The sequence below is a fragment of the Phascolarctos cinereus genome, unplaced genomic scaffold (genome assembly GCF_003287225.1).
Source record: "Phascolarctos cinereus isolate Bilbo 61053 unplaced genomic scaffold, phaCin_HiC Scaffold_4;HRSCAF=312, whole genome shotgun sequence".
In the NCBI taxonomy this organism is placed as follows: domain Eukaryota; kingdom Metazoa; phylum Chordata; class Mammalia; order Diprotodontia; family Phascolarctidae; genus Phascolarctos; species Phascolarctos cinereus.
The window spans coordinates 554,849,265-554,869,634 of record NW_027555847.1 but is presented as its reverse complement, the minus strand read 5'-3'; the positions used below and the strand labels follow the sequence as shown (position 1 = coordinate 554,869,634).

General features: G+C 37.1%; 1 protein-coding gene across 1 annotated transcript in view; it reads left to right on the top strand.

The window, feature by feature from the left end:
* The window catches only part of RNF144B (ring finger protein 144B), a 92,758-nt gene that overhangs the window by 6,129 nt on the left and 66,259 nt on the right, over nt 1-20,370 (top strand). The window contains exon 2 of the mRNA XM_020986827.2: nt 8,429-8,629. Coding sequence (XP_020842486.1) covers nt 8,465-8,629 — 165 coding nt within the window. The 5' untranslated portion in view covers nt 8,429-8,464. The remainder of the gene's footprint in view (nt 1-8,428; nt 8,630-20,370) is intronic.

Here is a 20,370-nt window from a genome sequence, read left to right as displayed (position 1 = left end):
CTCCTGTCCCTTAACATTAGTGCCTTCCTTCTATTGATTATCTCCAGTTTATTACATAAGTATATGTGCATGTGTCTGTATCCTGTTTGTAAATAGTTGTTTGTATTTTGTCTCCCGGTTAGGCTGTCACTTCCTTGAGGTGACTTTGCCTTTCTTTGTAGCCCTAGCACTTAGCACAGTGACTGACACATAGTAGCTGCTTAGTAATAAAATGCTTATTGACTTACTGAATATCTAAGTGGCATCATTTCTTGCTTTGAAGGGAGTGTTGTACCAGGAAAGAGAAGATAGCTTTTCTGTAGGGCTGTGCAAATAGCTCTAGGAGAAAGGAATATTACTGATTAGAAAAGCGAGGGTGTGTTAGAGGAGGTGGGGAAGGAGGAGGCCAGTGGAGAGGAGCAATATAAATTAGCTTTCTAAAGAAATCATTAAAATGTCAACTACATAGTCATTCCTACCTACGTTGATTACCTAATTCTGTTAGGAAGGCTGGGAATGGATTTATATCTACCTGATCAGGATTTGTTTCTTCTGTGGTAGTAATAAGACTATGCTGGAGACAGTCAAGCTGAGTCATTTGCAGAAAATAATGGTTTCTGAGCAACTATTAAACTTTGATGTCCCAGAATATGATTTTTTTCTTATTTTACCTTAATACAAAATTGCATTTTTATGTGGTTCCACAGTGAATGTATTATTTAGGGGTTAGGGCTAATTATGAGGGATTTTGATATTAGTGTTGTCTAAAAAGCCTGCTTTATTCCAATAGCAGTGAGTCCTTTATAAAACATTTTGTCCTAAAAGATAACTCTCAGTACCAAAATGCCTTTTCTCTGTGGAGCAGAGTTTAGAAGAAATAAAATTACATTTAAATTATTAGTTCCATTTCAAGAAAAAGATGAACTTTATAATATAATCATCTATTACAATTTCACATACCTTTGTTGGTATCTTCAAAGTAAAGATAGAAAGTGTTGAGATTAATGACATTAAAAACCCTTTCCTCCCATTCTCTAGGATTCTGAATTTCAGAAGTTGTTGATTTATACTGATGCTTGTCACCCCTTCCCCATTTCTGCCCCCACACTGGGAACTCCCTAAATGGATGAAATCACAGGTTTGCCCTCCCACAAGAAAACAACCCTAAAATGACCTTTTTTTCCCCCTTAATAAATGTTATCTTAACATCTGTAAAAGGCTCTTACATATCTTATAGCATATTTGATCTGCACAACTCATTAACTTAAAAGGTGGGGGCCTTGCTGTCCCTTTCATCCTTATTTCATAGATGAGAAAGTTGAGACCCAGAGATGTTAACTTACTTAAGGTTACTACCCAGGGTGTAAGTAGTAGAGGATAAATTTGAACTCAAGTCTTTTGAGTCCAGATCCATTGTTTGTTTACTCTACCATGTTTTTTCCTTGAATAACCAAGGGGCTATAAAAGTGAGACTTTTTTGCCTTTCAAGAAAGGTAAAAAAAATTTAAATCTGCAAGACAGAGATTACTGGCCCACCCATTCATGAGACAGGGGGAAGAGGACGGATGAAGAGAACAACATTTATTAAGTAATGACTATGTGCCTGCACTGTGCTAAGTACTTTACAAATATCTCATTTGATCCTCACAACAATCCTGTTGCTGTTATTACTTCCATTTTACAGATGAGGAAACTGAGGCAAATAAAGGTTGAATAACATGCCTGGGAATCACACAACTAGTCAATATCTAATACCTGATTTGAACTCAGGTCTTTCTGACTCAGCCTCAAAGATTTGTTAAGAAAGTATTTCTTTTTTTGTCATATTACTTAGGAACCACAAATTCAAAGCAAAGTAGGCATTTTCTTTTGTCAGTGCTATACAAGCAAATATTACTCTGGAATATCTGTAAGATTAGAAAGCCTCTTCTTGAATTATTTTGAAATGTACCAACTCTCAGTTTTTCCAGATTCAGGAATGGCAGAAATGGACATGTAGGGTTTTAGCCACTCTCTCTGGCCTTGTCCCAGACTGTTGGTGTCAGGGTTTGAGGTGGAGTCTGTGGCCATTGAACCAAACAAAATCAAGTGGCCAGTCTAAGCACATTAAATATGGAATCTTGGCATCATTAGCCCCATTCTCTGAGCTAAGTAATTTCTGGAAATGGAGATAACGTTTAGCCACATTTAAAGGCTTCCTGTTATTGAATGGAGTCTTTGAGGAAAGGACCTCCATGGCTGAGGCTGTCGATTCCAACCTCCTCCTCTTATAGATCAGGAAGCTGAGACCCTGGAGGTTAAATGACTTGTCAGAAGTCACATAGTAAGTAAATACCGGAGTTGGGATTTGAACCTAAGTGCTTTGATTTTAGAACCAATGTCCCTTGCTTTGTGCCATACTTCCTTATTAGAATGGATTCATTCCATGAATCATTAATTCTTACTTTTCTTTTGATTCATTGTGATTTCTACATATCCTCTTTGAAACATAGAGATGATAGTTGTCTAAACAAGCTGCAGTGCTCTGACAGAAGTAGAGTATTCATGAAGAATTACTTGGTGGATCGTGTATTAACAATCAGTGTTAGTGTAACCTATTTCAAATGACCTGTAACATATTATTATCCTGTTTGATTTTGGAGCAGCATTTTGTTGCTGACTCATCCAACTTTGGTCTGCTAAGACTTCCAGGTCTTTTCCTGCCTAGTCTAGGTCTGCAAAGTGATTCCCCAACTACATCATTTTTTTATGGTTACAGTGTGTTAATTTGAACTTTATCCTATTGTGTTTTGTTTTGCTTTGAGGGGACATTATCTAGTCTCTCAGAGTTATCTCTGAATGTACATTTTCTCCTGATCAAAGTATATTAGTTTCTCTATTCAACGTAGTGAGATCTGTGATCTATGAGAATGTATCTTCAATTTTTCCCTCTTATACAGTTTTATAATACCTCTAATTGATAAATGGTTTAATTGAAGGTAACCTGCCTTAATACAGCCTAATTTAAGGGATTCATACTTTTCCTTTGAAATGAAATCTGTGTTCATGTTGCCATTGTCTAACTTGTCTGGCTTCCTTTATTATATATGTTTGCCTGGGTGCCGATGCTTACCGATAATATCCTGTAGTGCTCTGTGTATTGCTAGATTCAATGTATTTTGTTGGCTAATAGCTTACACTGAGGATACTAACCACCAGCTAAATAAATCATTAGGTTGGGAACAGAATAGGCACCATCAGCACTATCTGCTCATTTTCAGGTTGTTGGTAAACTTTAGCAGGGCATGTCAATATGTCCCAGGAGGCATGGGGTGTATTCATAACTAAGCAAGGATTGGACCTTCTCAGCTTTTATTTGCTATAGGGTGGGAGGAGATAGCAATACGTAAAAACTGTTATGGGTAGGTTCCAGGATTTGTGTTATAGCTTGACTATATCATGGCGATGCTGTTTCTATTGTGGTTTATCCCTTTGCTCACACTTTCTTTTCTTGGAAAACTTCTTCTATTGCACTTTCCCAGTGATGTGTTATCTCATCAAGTCTGTGATTGCACTTACATCACAGCCCTGGCACTGAATGCTTTGTCTCATTAAAGACAAACAGTCATGGATTTCCCTTTCTTTGTCCTTTATTCCTGAGTCAGCTTTCCCATAATTTCCCAGATCTATCCAGAGATGAGACAGCTTCACACATAATTCATATTACACTTGTCTTTGTAGCCTATTTACAGTGAATCCCACAGAGGTTTAAGTAAGCCCATTTGCTGCATGGTACTAGGGATTGGATATTTGGGTAACTAGTTGTGAAAAGATAAATGATTCTCTTACTCTCCTTAAGTGCCCTATTGCTAAAGCACTACTTAAGGAAAAGTTTGTAAAATGTTCTATATAATTATCCTGTTAGAGGATTATTCTTCCTCCTTCCCCCCTTTATTATTGTAGTTTTTACAAGAAATTAGCTACCTCTGATTTTGGCTAGTCTAACAGGCTGCAGCTACATTGGTTAAAAATACTTCCAGTGTCAGAGCTCTCCCACCCACTGCATATTTTTGGGAGCATATTTCTTTTTTGGGTTGCCAGCAGAATATGAAAATTCCTTATACACCCTGTGCTTCCTGCCCTGCTTCTGAAGTGTTCCTTTCTTCAGCAGTCTTAATGCAAACACAGGAGAGAAAATGGTTTTCCTGTTCTCTCCTATCAGTGCTTGGCTCCTCTCATATAATGAGTACTTTATAGTACAGAAGACATTTATAGACACAGGTAGAACTGCTGGGGCTCCTTTTTAAAACATAGTACAAACTAGGAAAAAGCTGGCTTCTCTTCTTCCTTCCCTTCTTGACCTATTCTTTTCCATCCACCCAAAAAAATACCCCAAACCCACCATACTAATTTTTAAAAATTTGAATATTTTTTCCCAATTGCATGTAAAGACAATTTTTAGAATTCATTTTTTAAAAAGTTTGAGTTCCAAATTTTCTTCCTCCCTTCCTCACCTCCCTCTTTCCTAAGATGGTAAGCAGTTTTTGATGTTATATATGTACAATTATATAAAACATTTCCACATTAGTCATGTTGTGAAAGAAGAAACAGACTTTAAAAACCTCGAAAAAATAAAGTGAAAAATAGTATGCCTTGATCTGTGTTCAGATTCTGTTGGTTCATTCTCTGCATGTGGATAGCATTTTTCATCATGAATCCTTCACACTCATTTCTAGAGTCAGAGGCACTTAAGCTCATGACACTTTTGTAATTTGAGAGAAAACTTTTGTGTTTCTTTTTTTTCTTCCAAATCTTATTCTTTGCTGCTTAGATCCCCTTTTTCATTAGCACCTGACAAAGAAATGGGATTTAATGGCCATATCTTAACCTGTGGAAGAGCATGGCATAGTGTAGTGGTTTCCATTTAGTTGTTTACAGGGATGATTGAAGGGGTTCTATGCTGACCATTCTTTAATGGCACCTTAAGCAGTAATCAATTGACCATTTATGTTACAAATATATTTTTCCTTTGTATTAACATGTGCATGTTTGAAGCATTGTTAAGTCTGTCATTTTTTGTTTCTTTTAGCCCAGCCTTCCTTGTGAAAGGTGGGAGCTATGACTAATGTCTTAATTTCTTTGGAAAGTTCACAAGCACATTGCCAGATAGGAGCAGCAGGACTGTGTTTTTTAAACTGTGCTGCCTTAGTGACACTTTTACATGTCACAAACACTTTGAATATAGAAGTTTCCGATAATTTTCCCTCTTTAAAACAATTATTGATGTATAAATAAAAGCTCATTTTCATTTCTGAATATTTTCCTCCCCTTCCCTCTATCCAGCAAGTCATCCCATGTAATAAAAAAACTTTAAAAATGGGGAGAAAGCAGTTCATAAAAATTAACTCACATTGACCAAATCTGACTGTATGCAGTGGTCCACACCCATAGTTTGCCACCTCTGAAAGGAAGGGAACAAGGTATATTTTTGTATTAATTCTCAGGTGCCAAGCTTGGCTATTACAACTAATGAGAGTTCAAGTTGTTTTTTTTTTTCCATGTACATTTCACATTACAGGGGTTAGGGACACCATGATGTGAAAAAATCTACCTAAATTTTTTTGGCTCTCCTTTCATACCACAGAAGAAGTTTGAGTTATTATGGTATTAAAAGATAAAATATGTTGATATTATACAACACTATACATATATTTTATACATTTATGAATTTCAAAGCTTTTTCTGTGTCGTTTGTGTATTGTCTTTGGCTTCCACAAAACTCCCCAAAAATTCCCTTTTAATTTCTTATGCCAATCCATGATATATCAAAACTGCAGCAGGGAAAGTCATGATGTGAGAGGGATAACTGTATATTAATGTAGTCATTATGTACATTATTTTCCTGGTTCTGCTTCCTTTACCCTACATAAGTCACATAAATCTTCCCATGCTTCTGTGAATTCTAAATAGTCATCATTTCCTATGGAGAAATACTCATGTATCATGATACATTCACTTATCACAATTTGTTGAGCTATTCCCCAGTTGTTGGATGCCTACTTTGTTTCCAATTCTTTGCCACTTCAAAAAGTTTAACTGCTTCCACTCCACCACTCCACCCCATTCCCTGTTGAAGAAATACTTAGTGAAGAAATCTTTTCCCATTATTAAGTGTGCATACCAGCATTGCTTATTCTGATGTGCTAGGTAGGCACCTTTTTTGAAAGTGGTGAAGAAGCAGCTTATGAATGAGACTAAAGATCAGTGACATGGAGTGAAAATTTCCCAGGAACTAGGGTGTCTTCCTGAAATTGAGGCTTTCTTGGAATAAGTAAAACAGGTGGTAGTTTCCTGACTTGGCTCAGTCAGGGATGAATGTAATTATATGTATTCATTCTCCCCACACCCAACTGACTCAAGAGAACCTAAAGAAAATTGCAAACCTCCAGGTGCTGGATTTGATATGGACATTAAATATTTAACTGGAATGGTAAGCAGGAGCTTAGTGAAATACGATGTCACTTTTCAGGCGACTACTAATATGGGAAATTTACCTATAACAGAAATGATCAAGGTACTTTTTGACCCCCACTGATTAAACTAACTTTACCATGTACATGATAATGTTCCCTTCCTACATAAGACCAGGAAAATACGTGTGACTTTATATTTCCAGAAGGAGCTGATGACCTGCATGCGTGATAACCAGGGGTCTGAATTAAGCATTCTCTTGTGAACATCTTGTAGTTGTCTGTGGTTGTTGTATTTGGGGGAGTACCCTTTAGCTTGGCTCAGGCTGCCTTGATGTTATTTGCGTGTACACCTCAAGTTGCTAGGCTTCATTTCCCTGACAGGAAATGGAACTGAGTGGTTACCATGAGGTACTTGAGGACTACATGTACATTGTGGTAATCACAGATTTAGGGAATGAATGGTAAAAGCCTCCTTTTCCCAAGCCCTTTACCACTTCTTTTCACTATTTTACCCAAGCTGAATCATAATAGTTTCAGAGAGTCCTTAACAGGTGTTTGATATTGGGCAAGACATGTAACTTTTTCAGATTTCCAGTCTTTCATTTGTAACATTTGTTAATGCCTTGGGAGTTAGTGTGGTGGAGGGCAGTGGTATTAAATAGAAATAGAGACCACAAAACCATGTTAACATGAGCTATGTTTATTGTATTTTTATTTGTTTTGTTAAACATTTCACGGTTATATTTTAATCTGGTTCTGGCTGCACTCAGGAGTATTATGGGTCTTCTGTTTGATGCCTCTGGAAGAGTAGATGGGACACTGGGCTTGAAGTCAAAAGACATAGGTTCAAATACTGCCATAGACACTCACTATGTTATCCTGGGAAGTCACTTCACTTTCCCTTAGTTTCCTCATCTATAAAATGAGGGAGTTGAACTTGGCAGTCACTAAGGGCACTTCCAGCTCCAAATATATTATACTATTATCCATTATTCTATGACTTATTTTCATTAACAGATATTGGACATTTCTGACAGCTGTGCTACTGGGACAGTGCATCAGATATTGTGTATTTCTGCCAAAAGTGGTTCTTAAAATAGAATGAAAAAAACCCAATTCTCAAGAAATGTGTTCAGTATCTGAGTCATCCTAAAATGAAAGTTTTAGTTAACCTCAAAAAAGAAAAAAAAAGATTTGAGGTTTAGTTGGATGATGATACTTTTAAAGAACTTTGGGGATTTTTTTTTCTTTTAATGCCTTGTATAGCTTACTGATATTATAAAATGTAAAGATTTTAGAAACAACATTAAGAGAAAAATTATTTTAAGACTTCCTTGATATATTTTCTTAAATCTTCTTAAATATAATTCTTTAAAAAAAAACCCACAGCTAAACTGGAGGCTTTTAGATCTCCCTATTGTGCACGGCCTCCCACCTCCTCCCTCAAGCTCAAGCATACTTTATTTCAGTCATACCATACACGCAAGAGGCTCCCAAAGTAGAATTGGGCTATCAGACTCCTGTGACTTTAGTGAGAGTTGTTGGCCTACAAAAGGTGTCTTTATCTTACCTTGAAAGCAATTAGTTGGAATGGAATAGGTAAAATGGGGTTGTTCTTATGTTCTTGGCTTGGTCCTCGAATTCATAGGGTCATAGCTTTAGAACTTGAGGCCAGGGGAGGTCAGATCAGTGAATTAGTCAATCAACATTTAATTAGTACCTACTATGTGTCAGGTACTATGTTCAGTATTGGGCATACAGAAAGTTAGAAATGACTTGCTTAAGGTAACACAGGGTGAAAGTGACAGCTGGGAGTTCAGTACTCTTTCCACTGAACCATATTTCTTTCTTAATTGCTACGAATGTTATGAGCTTAATTTTTAACTTCCCTCGCCCCTTACCACTCCTCTGGTTCAAAACTTTGTAAGGTATGTAATGTTCCCAGACATGCCCTAACTTGTAGATCAAAGTATTTAAGTTCTGAAATCTGATTGCAGGGATTAAGAAGATCCGAGAAGTGTCCAGACATACTGATGGGCTCTTTTGGTGAGCTCTGCTATTCTACCATGACGATGGAAAAACCAGCAACTGGAGAACTCGCCTTGGCTCCTTTGGTCACTTGCAAGCTCTGTCTTTGTGAATATTCTCTGGACAAGATGACCACTCTGCAGGAATGTCAGTGCATCTTTTGTACATCGGTAAGTTCCCTTGACCATTTGATCAAAGCAACTTTTAATGTAATTTTGAACAGGAACTTCAGAGGCCATCTTATTGCTACCTGAACTGAGATCCCCTGGGATCCAGTCTCCATCTGAATTCCTCCAGTGATGGGGAATTCCTTGCCTTACAAGGTAGCCCATTCCACCTTTGGACAGGTTTGACAATTAGGAATAACAAATTTTTAGGAGGATGTGTTCGTAGCAGTGGGATCACACCTACCATGTTAGTGTCTAAATCTTTTCTTCCAGGTTCCTTTTTGCTAGAATACTAAAAAGCATTAGTCTTGCTTACTAAAACAACCCTATATAGAAAAATTTTCCCCTCCAAATATTAGTTTGAATGGCGAACCAGAAAATGTGTACATATATGTGAGAAAAGTGTGGCTTAGTGCATTAAATGTTGACCTTGGAGCCAAGAAGACCTGGGTTTTCAATTCTTGAATCTGGCACATATTGGCTATGTGACCCTGGGAAAGTCACAACCTCTCAGTTCTCTAAGCATGTCTCTAAAACGGAATTGCAGAGAGTACTGAGTGACATTGATAAAGGGAGTGTCCTCATGCTAGAGTTTCCTGCAGTGAACTCAGAGGTCCAGTCCCTGTCTTCTCTCTTTATCTCTATTTTTCTCTTTCTCTGTCTCTTTGAATTGATCTAGACATATTAAAAAACCCTGTCTTTGGAAAAATGTCACCTCTAGGTTGGATGAAAAAGCAAAATATCTGAGTTCTTAAGGCCTTATCCTAGGGGGTAAGTATACTACATAGATATTGAATTATAAGATGGAAAAAGCATGGTTAGTAATCATCTTGTCTGAAAAGTATGTGAAAGTTTTAATGTTCTGTATCCTCAGTATGAGGGAGCTGTACCTCTTGAGAAGGAAGCAGCTTCTTCACCTCCAAGGAGTGATGTTGTGGATCCACAGGTGTCGTCAGGTGAGAGATAATCCCATAAGGGTGAGATGAAGAAGAAGCAAACAGTGGAGGGTTGGTGACTCCCATCTGAGAGTTACTGAAACAGCTATTTATTTACCTGATAACAATAACAGAGAGGCCTAATGTTTTACTGGAACATGTTTCATGGACATGTAGGAGAATCTCCCAAGACTTGTCAACAGGATGACTACTTCTGGTGATAACTTTGGGCAAAATCAATAGTAATAGAAGGAATTTAGAAATCATTGTTAAAGATTATGACATTGTAGGTAAAAAATTGAAGGCCATAAAGGCACAAGTAGTAATATTCATCACTGCAATGAGTAGGATTAAGGTCAAAGGCTTAAAAAAGGGAGGGGCCAGAATTGAGAAGTGAACAGCTATTTAAGAATATGAAGTATGAAAATGAGATTTGGATTTCTGGACTATGGCTTAAAATATATTAATCACAGGCCCCTGGTCAGGGATAGAGTGTACTAAAAAGGAATGGTAAGAAGATATTGTTTGGAATCTTAGAAATTTTATCTAAAAGACTTCAAAGTAAAAAAGAATAGGAAAGCTATCTATATATATTCACCAAGCTATTTACCAGAGAGTAGCTTCATTGAAGGAAGAATACCAGTAGAGATACCCAAAATTTTACAAGATGCAGAATCCAAGAAAGGAACCAGCAATTAAACCTGTTATCTCAGCTGTCTAAATAGAAAGTCTGAGTAATAAGCAAGGTGACATAGAGATCTTAACCCCATAGGGATTTCTGAGACTTTGTGGATAAGACTTTTAACTGGAACATGGCTTTTGAAGGATATGTATTTGTCTAAAGGAACACGGTAGGCAAAATGTGTGAGTAAGGCAGAGGAACTATATATATATATATATATATATATGACAAAGATCTGTATTAGGAAATCTAAACACTGAAGTTGGGAGAGCATTTGACTTAATATCAGCAGAGGCAGGAATAAAGGGATATTGTCATTGGAATATCCTGTGGAGCAGTGGTCTCCAAAATGGGGGAGGTGGTAGAGAGAAGGTGTGACTTTTAGAGGGTCCATGGCTGAACTCCAAGGGTTGATCCACCAATTGATCCTCCAGTCAGAGGTTGGGAAGACAAGTGGCAAGGGTGGGGCCTACCTCCAACAGTCATTATCTACCCTTATTCTCCAACACTCCCCCACTCTGCCCTCTCTCTCCTGTGCAAGTTTTCATCTTCTTTCATTTTAAGTTGGACATCAGCTCAGATGATATTCCCCTGATAGCGGTGGCAGGTGTGCCTCAGAAGGCAGGTTTTACTTTTAGCGGAAATAATTATTTAGGAAGATCCTGGCCTTACCTCTCCAACTTTTCATTTTTAGTGGGATAGAAGATACCCATAGAATGGCCAGGTTGGGTGAGTTGGGTGGGTTCTGATATGGATCACATGTATCATTACATTATCTTCCCACCCTATCCCTACTCCCAACTCACCCCTCTTTCAAATTTCCTTATTACTGTTAAGCTCACCACCATTCTTCCTTCCAGTCACCTTGGGTTTAGCAACTTCCCAGTTATATTTGACTTTTCTTCCTCATATCCAAATAGTTGCCAGAGCTTGCTGTTTTTCTACATCTCTCTTGTTTATCCCCTTCTGTCCAGTTACATAGTCACCACCCTATCTTAAGCCCTCATTACCTCTCACTAGAACTATTGTAATAACCTCCTAATTGATCTCTTTTCCTACAGCTTTCCCCTACTCTAATCCATCCTTCTGCACCTTTCCTAGAGCACAAGTCTAAGTCACTCCCCTCCTCAATGAATTTCAGTGGCCCCTTATTGACTCTAGGAGCAAATATTATTTATTTTTTATCTTATCCTTTTAACATTTCTATTTTAATCTGAATTTTGTAATGTACATAGATATGATTTATGAATAAGTAAATCTACACATTGGGGCTCCATGCTCAAATTTTTTTTTATTGATAGTGCTATGTGATTAAAAATGTTTAGAGATAATTTCTATGGAAAATCGATCTGAATAATTAAGTAAAGGAGGAATTTGGGAAACAGGAAAGAGATCACAAGTCTTCTGTGGAGGCATACGACATTAGTGATAAGGGACTTTATCTTGAAATTTGTTTAAACTTTCTTTGCCCAAAACCAAACAACTAGTCATTTATTGGCTTGCTTTGATTATAGTTTCTACCTTCAACAGGCAGAAGAACAAAAAAGTAGAACTATTTATTTTGGATCTAATTCTCCTCAGTAAGGAGGAACTGTTTACTATTGTACGGTGGAGTAGAGAAGTGACCACTTCCTCATTGGAAAAGAAGAAAACCCGACATAGCCAGGTTTTTGGAGAGCAGATTTGAAAGAGTTCATAGAAAGGATAGGTAGGGTCCCATGGCTTCAACTTTTATAAGGGAGGTCAATTCAGGAGAGATGGAAAATTCCCCAGATTGAGATTTTGAAGATATTAAGGGAGGTATACTATTTAACTGGAAGGATGATAAGCTCATTGGAAATGTTTATTAGCCTGGAGAAGTATTGTTTGAATTTTACTTGGAAGAAAAGGTGCTTAATCATTTAACAAGCATTAAGAGCTTACTATGTGTCAGGCACTGTGCTAAGTGCTGAGGATACAAAGAAAGGCAAAAACAAGGTCTCTGCCCTCAAGGAGCCCATATTCTAATGGAGGATGCATCATATAAAAAATAGTATCTAAATGATATATACAGTTTAAGTCCCCTTTAAGTCCCCCCTCAAGGGAAGGCATTAGCTGGGCAAAGTGGGTTGAGTGGGGGGATGGGGACCAGAGAAGGCCTCTTGAAGAAGATGAGATTTGAACTGAAGTCTTTTAGGAATCCAAAAGGTGAAAGTGAGGAGGGAAAACATTCTAGGCTTGGAGGACACACCTGTGGAGTAGATGCTATTTTTATCCCCATTATGCATAAAAGGAAACCAAGGCTGAGAGAGTTTAAACAACTTTCTCAAGGATACACAGCTAGGAAATATGAGGCAGGATTCGGACTGAGGTCTTCCTCACTATCCACTATGCCACCTAGGTGTCAATAAATACACACGGCTTCAGTAAAATCCATCACTACTTCCTCCTCTCAACTCCAATAAGCCTACCAGGTTGCTGTGTGAGCACAGTCACATTAACTTCTTCATGAGTCACAAAAGCCAAGAGAATATCTGAGTCTTCCACACTGCCTACTTCTGATTTCTCCCTTGCACACATGTTTGGACTGTAATGATAGCAATTTCTGTATGTCTCACACCCCTGTAAGACTAATTCATGTTAATGTACTACCTTGAAGATGGGAACCTTTTCTTCCTTGTCTTTTTAGGCAGCGAGGTAGGGCAGCAGAGATAAAAGTACTGGGCCAGGAGTCAGGAAGACCTATATTCAAATCTAACCTCAGACACTTGTTGGCTGTATGACCCTGGGCAAATCACTTAATTTCTGTTTGCCTGTTTCCTCAGCTATAAAATGGGGATAATAATATCACCTATCTCCCAGGGTTGTTGTGAGGATAAAGTAAGATAATAGTTATAAACCACTTAGCATAGTTCCTGGAACATAGTAGGTTCTTAATAAATTCCTCCTTCCCTCCCTTCTTCCCAAACTCTTTCTCTTCCTGTTTTCCTTCCACCCTTCCTGCCTCTCTTTCTCCTTTCCTTCCTCCCTTCTTCTTGTGTATCTCTCCAGCTTCTAGCACACTGCTTTGCACATAGTGGGTGCTTAATATTTCTCAAAAATCAATATTTAATGGCTAATAATATTTGTACTCATAAAGTTTATAAAGTAGGACTATATTAAATCATGTCCTATAGATGATATTCTGTGCTAATTTTTAAAAACCTCTAAAGAATGTCTGTAAGGAAAATATTTTATAATTGTGTAGGGATCTAGTTTCTCATTAAAAGAGTTGGGAAATTATGCAATTCATAAATATATTTAGTAGTGAAACTTGTTATTATTATTGCCTTGACAGCTTACCACCAACATATATTCAATATTGGGGAAAGGTAGGGTATTAGTCATGTCAAAAACATGTGGCTTTGCCTGTTCAATTGAAGTCCTGGATATTTTTATATTTAAGAGTAACTCTTTAGACTTGCTGTAGGGCCTGTGAAGTACATTATCTTTTGATCAGTAAGGAAAACATCCTAGGACCATTTATTTTTCATCAAAGATGTCCATATCCTGAAATGACACAATCCATATAAAAAAATCTTTCCTGCTCAAGATTAATCTGGAGACAAGTTTCAGAAGATTAGTTTCCACTAAGCAGCAGATAGGATGTGTAGAGCCCAGCCTTTCTTTGCCATGTGTGGCATAGGATTATCTGAAGTCGGGTCTGAAATTCGGAGCACAAGTGAAAGAAGAGACCCAAACTTCCTCTTGGGAGTTAGTTATCAAAGCAGGGAGAACTTGTTTGTCGGCTCTCTTGTGAGCAATGATTTGCTTTGCTGGTTTGTTTTGGAAGTGATTTCTATGAGCCGTGAGTTAAGGAGAAAAAGCTTGTTTTCATAACCTAGATAATTTCACCTGAAAAGAGTTGGTATGTTTGGGTTTGGCCTATTTACCCATCACATTAAAGACAGGATGTGCTGAGCAAAAAGAAAATAGGGTCCAGCCATCTCCTCGGCTTTTTTCCATTACATCTTTTTGGTGGTAAGTAGTTAAACTCCCCTTCTATTCAGGCCTCCAAGCCAAATGGGTTTTCCAATGTTTTAAGAGTGAGAGGAAATATAAAACATTTCAGACTGAACCTTCCTCCCCTTGAAACCTGTTGGGAAACCTTTAAGAAAAGTCGACATTCAGCCTTTAAGAGGTTGTCAGATTTGAATCTTGGCCTGGTTTTGTTTGTTTGTTTATTTTTGTATTATTATTATTGTTATTTTGTAACTTTCAGTTGAAGTAAAACCATGGTCATAGGAACTTGTAACTGGTCTTTCCAGGCTTTTAAATGACTTATGTGTCAGGAAAATAGCACTGTTTATCCATTTTCTTTTCCATTTTAATTGGGTAAAGCATTTATCACTTGCACCAAGCCTTTCAACATGTCTTAAATTTACCAGGGTTGTATATTCATATAGAGCTATTCTACATTCTGAGAATACATTTAGGAAAAAAGTGATTATTTAAAAGATTTCTAACTACTTCATCATCATATGTTCTAACACTGTACAGTCAAGGTCACTTACCTAGCCTACCCACTGTTCTGGGGATTTCTAAGTCTAGCAATTAAGAAGAGATAGGAATTTCTTTGCTGATGTTTTCATGCTGGTAAACTAAATAGAGATTGTCCATTTCAGTGAATGAGACTATTCAGTCCAAAGTATGGGTATAGGCATCATGCCAGCTAAACTACCAAATCTGAAGTCTAATGGAAGTGTCTAATGACACTGAAAAAACAAAGCCCATAATACTTTGAAGGTAAATGATATGTCACGTGTTTCTAATGAGGAAATAAAGTACAGATGGATAAGTGTAATAAACTACCTTTTTTTTGTAATAAACATATAAACATATGCATATAGAATATAATCTGCTGCTTAGGCATAAGAAAGGATTATAATGATCTTCAGGCTTCCTGTTGGGAATTTAAAATGAATTTTTGTGGTAGTTTCAACATTTTATACTTGCAAAAATGGTTTTTGAGCTACTTTCTCCTCCTTATAGACAAATGTCTTTAAATACTTGTCAATATGATTTCCTAACAAATTCTTCTTCTCTATACTCCTCCCCTCCCCCACCTACCCATTCCTCAAGTCCAATTCCATCCTATCCCTTTCTTATCACTAAATCATAAAATAGATTTGGAAGGGACCTCAAAGGACACCTAGTCCAACCCATGTCTGATAACATAAATATTCTGTGCTACATCTCCAACAAAGGGGGGAAGGTCATTCAGTTAGGGTCAGCCCCCATCTGAAGACCTTTAGTTTTAGAGGATACAGTAGTCCATGCCATCTTTGGACACTCATAGAATCTTCATCTTTTATATTAAGTGGAAATTTGCCTTCCTGTAATTTGGCCTATTAGTTCTATTTCTGTCCTCAAGGGCCAAGATGACTAGAATGCCTTTTCTATATGATAATCCCTCAAGTATTTTAAGATAGCAACTACATCCCCACAATCACATCTTCTCTTCTGTGAACTTAATGTTCTCCAGTTCCTCAATGGACTATCAAAACTTCCAGCTCCCCTAACTGTCCTTCATATTGTCTCTTCCATTAGATTGTGAGCTCCTCGAGGGCAGGGACTGTCTTTTGCTTTCCTCTGTATCCCCAGTGCCTGGCATATTATAGGCACTTCAATGCTCATTTGCCATCTGACTGACTATCCTGATTTCCTTCCCCTGGACCTGCTCCATGTTGCCAGTTGTGCTTATGAAGATGTGAAACAAGCATTGCATGCATCTGTCTTGTTGCCTTATGATACTAGCCTGGTAGCTAGGTTCCCCAGAAAGAATTTCTTTAAAAAAATTTTAAAATGTTAATTGATAAAGGACATATGAAGAAAGATACTATCTTCATCTAGAGAAAGAACTGATGAATAGAAATGTATATAAAATAATTTTGCATATATATACACATACACTTTTTTGTGTTTAATGGTAGCCATCTCTAGGTTGGGGGGGAGGAAAGAAAAATGGGGGGGAAAATTCATGTGATAACCTTGTTATGTATTTATTAAAAGGAACAGCAAGTTGTACATAGTGGGTTTGTGGTTTCAAGTGCAGTCATGTTTTTTTGTTGTACTGTGTTATGGAAATGCTTATTTTATTCCATAAATTAAAATAAAAAATAAAAATGTTAATTAATATATTTCTGTTTTTATGTTAGCATGTATCCCTAATGAATCCCTGCCCACCCAGAGAGCCTATAACACATCCATCAACACATCACTATGTGCTGTATACTGTATTTGTAGTTCTCCACCTCTGCAAAGAATGGAGAGAACCACATCCTCATATATCTTCATTAGGGTCATGCTTTGTTTTTGTAATTATACAGCATTTAATTTTTATTTTGTCTCATTGTTGTTCTCTCAATTTCTATTATTACAACAACATATATTCATTAAGTGCTTACAGTGTGCCAGACACGGGGAATACAGACATGCAAAAAAAAAATAGTCCCAGACTTCAGTGAGCTAACATTCTCATGGGGGAGTCAACATGAAATAGATGTATCCATGCAAGATACATACAGAATTGATGAAAGGTAATCTTAGACGGAAAGCCTCTAGCAGCTGTGGGGACCCAAGAAAAAAGCCTCTAGTCAATTGTGAAATTTAAACCAAGCATTGAAGGAAGCCAGAGAAGCTACGAGATTGAAGTGAGGAGGGAGAGGGTTCCCAATATTGGGGACAGTCAGTGTGCAGACACAGGATGGGAGATGGAATATTGTGTGTCAGGAACAAGTTGACTGGCATAGCCAGATAGTAGAGGAGTAAAGTATATGGGGATTAGAGTGGTAAAAGGATCTAGGTTGTAAAGTGTTAAATGCCAAAGAAAGGACGTTATGTTTGATTCTGGAGATAATAGGGAGTCACTGGAGTTTATTAAGTTAGGGGATGAAGTAGGTCAGACCTACATTTTAGTTTGAAATCACTTGGGTGGCTGTGGGAAGCATGGATTGGATTGAGGAGAGATTTGGAGCAGGGAAACTAATGAGAAAGAAGGCTATTTCAGTAGCCAGGGTGAGAAGTGATAAAGGCTTTAACTAGGGTGATGTGAGTAGAGAAAACTGGACATATATACGTACAATAGATGTTGGAAAGGTAGAAAGAAAAAGTTTTTTGTAATTATTAGAGTTACTGTATATTTTCCTGGTTCTGCCGACTTTCCATCGGTTCATATAGACTTCTCCTGATTCAGTCTATTCTAAATATTGTTTTTTATGATTTGGTACTATTCTCTTGGATTCATATACTGTAGTTTGTTTAACCATTCTCTAGTTGGAACATCTACTTTGTTTCTAGTTCTTTGTTACTACAAAAAGTGCTGTTAGAAATATTTTGGTATTATGGGGGCCTGTCTTTTCTATCTTTTACTCCCTTGGAGTATATATCTATCAGGGGTAGAAGAGTATGGATGTTTCAGTCACTTTCTTAGCAGAATTCCAGATTGTTTCCTGCTATGGTTGGGCCCATTCGCAGTTCCACCAATAGTGTTTTTCCACAACCCCTTCAACATTGACATTCCCATTTTTGGTCATTTTTTGGGGTCAATTTACTAAATGTGAGATAAAACTTCAGAGTTGTTTTGACTTGAATTTCTCCTATTAGTGTTTTGGAGCAATCTTTCATATGGTTTTTGATATTTTACATTTCTTTCTCTTTTTTGTAAATATTTTATTTTTTCCAATTATATGTAAAGATAGTTTTCAGCATTTATTTTTTATAAGATTTTGAGTTCTAAATTTTTTTCTCCCTCCCTTCCATCTTTCCTCCCCAAGATGACAAGCAATGTAATATAGGTTATATATGTGTAATCATGTAAACATATTTTCACATTAGTCATGTTGTGAAAGAAGAAACAGAACAAAAGGGGAAAGACCCAAAAAGGTGAAAATAGTATGCTTCAGTCTGCATTCGGAGTCGATAGTTCTTTCTCTGGATGTGTATAGCACTTTCTGTCATGAGTCTTTTAGAATTGTCTTGGATCATTGTATTGCTGAGAAGAGTTAAGTCAATCATAGTTGATCATCATATAGTGCTTTTACTGTGTACAGTGTTCTCCTGGTTCTGTTCACTACACTCAACCTCAGTTCATGTAAGTCTTTCCAGGTTTTTCTGAAGTCCACCTGCTCATCATTTCTTATGGAACAATAATATTCCATTACATTTATATGCCACAGCTTGTTCAGCCATTCACCAACTGATGAGCATCACTTCAATTTCCAGTTCTTTGCCACCACAAAAAGAACTGCTCTAAATATTTTTGTGTATGTGGGTCCTTTCCCCATTTTTATGATTTCTTTGGGATACAGAGCTAGTAGTGATATTGCTAGATCAAAGGGTATACACATTTTTATAGCCCTTTGGGCATAGTTTCAAATTGCTCTGCATAATGGTTGGATCAATTCACAACTCTACCAATAATGCATTAGTGTTCCAATTTCCCCACATCTTCTCCAATATTTATCATTTTCCTTTTTTGTCATAGTAGACGGTTGGATAGGTGTGAGTTAGTACCTCAGAGTTGTTTTAATTTACATTTCTCTAATCAATAGCGATTTAGAGCATTTTTTTTAATATGACTGTAGATAGCTTTAATTTCTTCATCTGAAAACTGCTTGTTCTCGTTTGGTGGTTCTCATTTCTCAATTGGGGAATGACTTGTATTCTTATAGATTTGACTCAGTTCTCTATATATTTGAGAAATGAGGCCTTTATCAGAGACACTAGTTGTAAAACTTCTTTCTCAGTTTTCTACTTCCCTCCTAATCTTGGTTGCATTGGTTTTGTGCAAAAACTTTTTGTCATGGACCCCTTTGGTAGTCTAGAAGTTGTCTGTAGACCCCTTGTCAGAATAGTTGCTTTTTTTTTAAAAATTCATAATTAAAGGAAATGCTCAATTTAATTTAAAGGTTAGTGAAAATAGAGATGTAATTTTTTTCCCCATCCAGGTTCATGGCTCTTGATCTGTCCACCAACCCCATTTAAAGTGCTTGGGCCCCAGGTTAAGAACCCCTGTTTTAAAGTATTGTGACACAGCTTTGAAAATTACATGTTGATTTTATTATATACCTAAGAAAAGCAAGTTCTGCATAAGCAAAATTTGTAGTTTTGTGTATCATCCTCTCCTGGACCATGCTGTATTCAGAAATGCTTGTTTTATTTCATGTTTTTAAAGTCTAGAATAAAAAGAAAAGAAAATTTAAAAAAAAATAGAGTATTGTGATCTATAAATCCTTTGAATCATTTTTTAAAATCCCATTTTAAAATATACCAGCATGATTGTCTTTTAAACCCTGAAAACAGAGTCAAGGAAATTAGTGCAGGGGTCAGAGAGCACCTGAGCAGTGTGGGAAAATGGTAGGTAGTAGTATGGTAGGGGTGGTGATTAGAGATGACTCAAGTATCTTCCTGGACTTGCAGATCTTATCAATGTCCAGGGTTCCTTACTCCCCTGTTTTAATTTCCTTTCTTGTCTAGGGCAAGTAAAACATAACATAACTCATGGTAAGCCATGATGATTTGTTATTGGCCTTAAATGTAGCCTAGAATGAGATGGGACGTTAGGATTCACCTATGTTTTTTAACCTCCTACCCAGTGCAGGAATTCTTTTGCCAGTTATAGAAAATTATCTTATCTCTGCTTGAACATTAATATTGGAAAGTAACTTACTTTATAAATGAATCAACTGCCATTGTTGGAAAACTCTAATTTGTAGGAAGGTTCTTCTTTATATTGAGTTGATACCTCCCTTCCTCTGGCTTTTACCCAGAAGCCCTTGTTTTATCCTCAGGAACCATTTAGAATAAGTCTTTTCTTTCTTCTACCTAATAACATTTAAATTATTTTAATTTTGCAACATGTATTCCTTTGGTTTTATTTTTAGGCTAATTTTTACTACTTCCTTAACTGCTCCCTGTTTGATTGAAGGAGTAGGTCATGTTTAGCCTGGAGGCTGAACATGGAGAGGGATGTGAGAACTGTCTTCAATTATTTGAAGGAGAGGAGGGATTGTAGATCGCTTTTTCCCTAGAGGACAAATGTAAGGACTCTGGGTAGAAGTTAAGAGGTAAGTTTAGGCTAGAGGTCAGTAAAAAAAAAAACCACCCCA